The following is a 5,881-nucleotide window of genomic DNA, read 5'->3' on the forward strand; positions in this document are numbered from 1 at the left end:
ATAGCTGATGGCCCCAGAACACTCTCCCCTTTTCCCTCTCAGCCTTACCTGCCCAAGTTGCACTACACTAGAAAACATAATTAGAGGTAAAACAGAGAGACGGAAGCTTTATCTCTCTGTTTTCTGTAAGCAACACTCTTTGTTTTATACATCTGGGAGTCCTTTTTTTTCTCCTCTTCCCTTCCCAATCTCTCTTTCACCTCATGGAGACGAGAAAAGGAGGAGGAGGAGGAGGAGGAGGAGGAGAGCTCCCTCTGTGAGATGCCAAGGTGCTCCCAGTCCATTGTGCTGCTGGCTGTCAGGTTAAATTAGGGAGTACAGGCTCCGTGAGTGTAAAAAAATCAATACTTGATGGAAGATTGCTCCCCGGAAAATCTGTTTTGATTCCAGGATTAATTCTTGACCAAAGGCTCCAGCAAAATGACATGCCATTAGCCTGAAAATGAACACATTCTGCAGTGGAAATTGGATGGAAATGTGTCAGGTGATTGCCCCGGCTGCTTGTTTTGACTCTTTGAGCGAGAGGGGACTGAAGGTGTGGCTGCCCGCGAACGAGGCCTCCATTTCCAGAACAGAGACAACTCCGCCGTGGCCCTCGGAGTGGTCTCAAGGCCATTGTTGTCCAGCGGCTGCAAATGCCTTCCAACAAGGTGAAAAAGGCATCCGTCTGTCCGTCCGTCTGTCTGTCTGTCCCTGCTCTCTCCTGTGTTTTTACATAAAGCATGAGGAATGAGACAATCTGAGAAATAAAACAACAAGGAATTCATCTTTTTACTCAACGGTGAGGGGAAAAAGAGGGAGGTGAGATGTATTATTGATGAGTGAATAATGCGTTTGTCATGACGGGTGACATTTTCTTTTTGAAATCTTTAACAGGAAGCTATGAAGACGCGCTGGACAGTGATTTGAAGCTGCACAGATGCTAAAAAGCAACAACAGCAGACACGATTTCTGACACTCTGACAACATGTTTCTGACCAGAACACACGTTAGATTCGTTTATGTGACGGTAAATTGATTCTTCCTCCATGTTTTTTCCTCATCAGCCCCTGAAAACATTTCATTTGTGAAAACATTTTGATTTCTTGTCTGAACACATGATACGACTTCATAATGCACACGTAAAACAAGATTACTTTTGTGTTTTTAATTATATAAACGTAGAAACAATAAAATCAATAATACTTATCTGAATCTTTGAAGACATTTGCCTGAAATTGAGGTTTAATTTAATCTGAATGAATGCAAATAAATGACCAATTATTCCCATGTTTCACTGATCAAACAGACATGTGACATTTAATTGTCCACACTTCCTTGAGATGCTATAAGAAGTGTTAGTAACAGCCCTGCTTTTAGCTTTAAAATAGTTAATTTTCAAATGAGTTTTCAGGGTTTTTGATACATCAGAGTCGGCTAAACTCATAAATTTTAATAAATATGGAGACATGTGGTTTTACATTGTGCAGCAACAGTATTTTCTGATATACCTTGTTAAAACTGTCCTTGGCATCATGACTATATATACAGAAAGTATTTAATAAAACACATTTAATTGATCTCCCCTCTTTTGTAAACACAGTCAGTTCCTGTGTCAGAGGATGTTTCATGTTGTTGAGCTGTCTCAGTTTCACAGTGAGCCACTAGCGCCCCCTGCTGTTTTTAAGATGCTATGATCTCATGTGTAGTGTCGCTAGATGGCAGTGATGCACCGCAGCCTCACAGTTTATACGTAAATACCACAGAAGAAGAAAAATACACCTTAAAAATAAAAATATTTTGTTTCGCCTTTTTGCAAGCTTAACAAAGTGGAGGAAAAAATAGTTTATACAAAAAAATATATATTTATGTATATACATTTTGAACAAGTGAAATGAATTAAGATAAAAGAGACTGAGGTACATGACGGTTATTTATCCACAGTTAAAGTTTTGATCAATTTAAATGGTTTGTTTCTACCTGAGTTGGATATAATTCAAATAAATGTAATTTTGCTTCAAATGGATCAATTTGTGACTGTCAACCACAATATGTGGTAACACAGTATGAAAAAAAGCTCTACGATTTAACTTAATTTAGTCTGAAGAAAACTAATCAATTCAGATTAATTTATAAGTACTTGTACTATAACTGAGCATTTCCATTTTGTGCCTCTTGACACTATTCGATTACTTATCAGGAAGAAATATCACAAAAATGTGTATTACTACATTTATTTTACAACTATCTTTACAATTTACTTTTACAATTAGGATGTCTTATTCAAACAAGATGAAAACAATGAAACATGATAATCTTAGAAAGTATAATATATTATTGAAGATTAAATTAGTAGCCTATTTCCTGCTCTTTTTCCAGGTGTCTAAAGGTTGTTGTCAGGTGGACCAAAGAGAGCTTCTCCTTTTAAACATCTCACATGGTTAAATAAAATTAAATGTGAGAGGTTTTAACTTTAGGATAAATAAATTAGGATAAATTACTGAGTCCTGAAGAGGAAAAATTAGAGGTAAAAAGTTATTTAAAAAGTGTAAATGTATTCTCCTTTCCTCTCCTTCCTAAAGTTTGTTTGTTTGTTTATTTATTTATTTATTTATTACCAATAAAGACAGCCAGCACTGTAATTTCCTCATTGTCATTTTCAGGTGGATTTTCCTGTGTGGCGCAGGATGATGACGTGTTAGCTAGAAGTTGCTCCTGTGTTGCCTCAACGTTGTTGACGAGCTGGGAGACTGTTAGGATGCTCGTGATATATTAACAGTCTATTAAAAAAACCCAGATTTTCGTACAAACTCATAATGTCTTGGGTCAAAGCTGTTTCGTTGAGCGGAGAAGATGTTTTCGACGAGAGTGCGGACGATTTTGACTTGTTGAGCAAAGAGTGGGCGTCCAACATGAAGAAGAGAATCCGGGTAAAGCCGTTGTAGCTAACGTTAGCTTAGCTTTTTAAAATGTGTCTCACCGGCTTCATTTCACTGGAAATACTCGCCTGTGCGTGAATAATCACTCTGAAACCTTACAGGTATTAGTTGTGTGTGTGTGTTGGCAGTTGTTAAGCGGAGTTTAGTGTGTTAATGTGAGCTGTTTCCCTCCTGACTGGTGTTACGGACAGGATGGTTACGTAGACGGATCGGACGCCGGGGAGGAGGCCTCACTCCAGGCCGGGTTCAACCTGGGCTACAGCGAAGGAGCAGCTCTGACTGTGGCCGTGGGCCGGCTCAAAGGAATAGCCAGGTAAACCCTCATATAAGTTGTCATACACAGGTAAACAAACCCTAGATCAAGAGGGTACAAGGCCAAAGAGAGATCTGTAGAGAGAATATAAAATTATGTTTATTTTTCAACTTTTCAGCTCTTTATTTGTTGTGAAAGTCTTGGATGCTTTAATCTTTCTATGCCTTGAACAAGTCCTACAAATAAACCATCTAAGAAGGAGAAATCTCTGCTTATAACTTACTGTGTGTCACTCAAAAAGAAGAAGTACATCTGGCAACACATGATGTAATAATCATTAAAAATCGGTACATTAACCAAACTTTATAAGTAGTTAGACAGAGATGCTTTATAAACAATTTATTTATTTAAATATCTGTAAAAGTTATAAACATCAGTTGCATCTTTACAGTGGCCGTCCAAATAATGCTTAAGGATTAACTACAGTATTTATCAGCCATTCACAGTCCTGTAAAAATCATTTACACCTTGTTAATAAATGATTGCTTAATAAATGGCTAAAATGACATTTCATTGTTTATTAACAGTGAAATAACTATTAAGTAAAGCTTAATTAACATTATCATTATCATTTAGTATCGATGGTTATCATAAATTGTTATAGGGAATTTGTTTTCTCAGCACAATGGCCGAGCATGACTGTTAATATCACTCGAAGCAAAAGGTCCGGATATTACTTGAATGTTTTTGTTACGCTATTGCTACGACTGCATTTCAACGTCGACGCCAAAGTTATAGTTTTTGTTGGGACCTTACGTTGACGAATACAAACATGTTTTGCTACAAAAGCCATTTTTCATTTAACAAAAGAGGCCAGAAGTCAAATGTTGGTAAAGAAAACTTCTAAAATTGTCAAAATTAGGAGTCAAACCAGAACTACAAGTAATAATGATAATCTTTATTTATATGGCAAATTCAAAATACAGTTTAAAAGTGCTTTACACAACCAAATGATACACAAATGCAATAAAACAAGCTAGAAGTCAAAACTTTAAACACAGAAAACAGAGAAAAAAGAGTAAAACAGAAGGTCATAAAGCGAATAAATCACTGAAAAGTCATCAATTGTAAAAAGAGAGGATACATTGAGCGAACATTTATGTCAGTAGTTGACATTTTTCCTTTTATACAAATAAATGTATAAAGGTTTGATATGAAGCCTCTTTTAGCAAACAGAGCACAAAATGTTTAATTAACTTTTCACAATTTCACAATATGGATATGTGGTGACATTTCTCTCTATTGAGCTCTGCATTCACCACTAGAGGGAGAAAAGTCACACGTGGTTTTTATTTTCCTCCATAAAAACCTTTAAAATGTGGAGCTTCTAACGTGGAGATGGGCGGATGACATGTTTTTAAATGATGAAAAGGGCAGAACAATGTGTTACTGTAGCGCTGGACGGTTCGTTATATTGTTTATTGTTTTTTTTTGTCCTTCTGTCAGTTTTTAAATATTAAAAATCAAGCTGCAGAATCGTGTTGTAGTTGTTGGTAAACATCAACCAGAAAGCGTATGTGTGATTATTTTTCTCATCATTTATGTTGGAATCAGGTATTTGCTCGTTTACATGACTCTTCTTTTTTGACCTGCCTTTATATTTTCACCCTCTCTTTTTAAAAACCCTCCCATGTGTCACATTTCTGCCTCTTTCTTGCTCAGAAACATCCTGAGCCTCTTTTGTCCGGCTCATTATTGAAGACTCTTTTCTGTCCCAGTCACTCCTCTGTGCCATTGTCTCACACTGTTGCCCCTTTGTGTGTCGCGTCACAGTGCTATATCGTGCTGGTGCCAGATGGAGCATCCGGAAAGCCCCGTCCCGGCCTCTGTGACTGACCTCCTACATCGGATTTCGCAGCATGAAGACAGAATCATGAATCGCATCAGAGAGGCTTTGGAGAATCCTCCTCCGAGTGTGAGCTCTGTTTCTGACGGCATGGAGGATCTGGAGGTGAAGCCGGCAGATTCAGGCTGCTGCGGCGGAGGAGGATGTAATAAAACAGACTGCTGCAGGGGAGCAGAAAAAATGGACCTGGATGCTCCTCAGCAGCGACAAAAACCCCGTCCAGGGTCCACTGACTGCTCCTCCAGCTCAAGTGAAGGCCTGAACGACCTCCTGCAGCGCTGCAGGGATGTGGTGTCAGAGCTCAGGCTGCCACAGGAGCTCATCAGTCACATAGAGGAGCTGAGGAACATGTAGCGACTGAACATCAGGGACATTTGGACTATACTTGAATAAGCACTTGAACTATGAAACAAAACAGTTTTTAGTGTACATTTCCTACACACAGCAGCTTTTGATGTATATATTGTAGAATATAAAATATTTTACATTCAGAAGATGGTTGAAGGATATTTAAAAATAAAAATGGATTTCCTAGTTTTTCTGCACTTCTGTCCTCATAAGTATTTTGTTGTCAAATCTAAATGCAAACATTTACATCACCTCTTTTTTTATTATTGTCCTAATACACATTATGTGATGAAGAATGACCATAAATCTGTTCTGACATGTAGGAAATGTTTTGGCCCTTTGCAATCCATGAATCCTTTATTAAATCTATATAAACAGAAACATTGCCACAGAAAATATCACAAAACAAATTTTCTTTATAATTGGATGCAAAAGTGTCCGGTACAGTTACACACT

General features: G+C 37.7%; 1 protein-coding gene across 1 annotated transcript; it reads left to right on the forward strand.

Annotated features, from left to right (window-relative positions):
- The first annotated feature begins 2,672 nt into the window (after positions 1 to 2,672).
- Positions 2,673 to 5,622, forward strand: otulina (OTU deubiquitinase with linear linkage specificity a). The gene is made up of 3 exons (XM_084340219.1): positions 2,673 to 2,909; positions 3,110 to 3,231; positions 5,005 to 5,622. The coding sequence occupies exons 1-3, from the start codon at positions 2,796 to 2,798 to the stop codon at positions 5,429 to 5,431; spliced, it is 663 nt and encodes a 220-aa protein (XP_084196345.1). The 5' UTR covers positions 2,673 to 2,795; the 3' UTR covers positions 5,432 to 5,622.
- Positions 5,623 to 5,881: the final 259 nt, after the last annotated feature.

The sequence above is a fragment of the Pagrus pagrus genome (genome assembly GCF_965226575.1).
Source record: "Pagrus pagrus genome assembly, chromosome: 20".
Lineage (NCBI taxonomy): Eukaryota > Metazoa > Chordata > Actinopteri > Spariformes > Sparidae > Pagrus > Pagrus pagrus.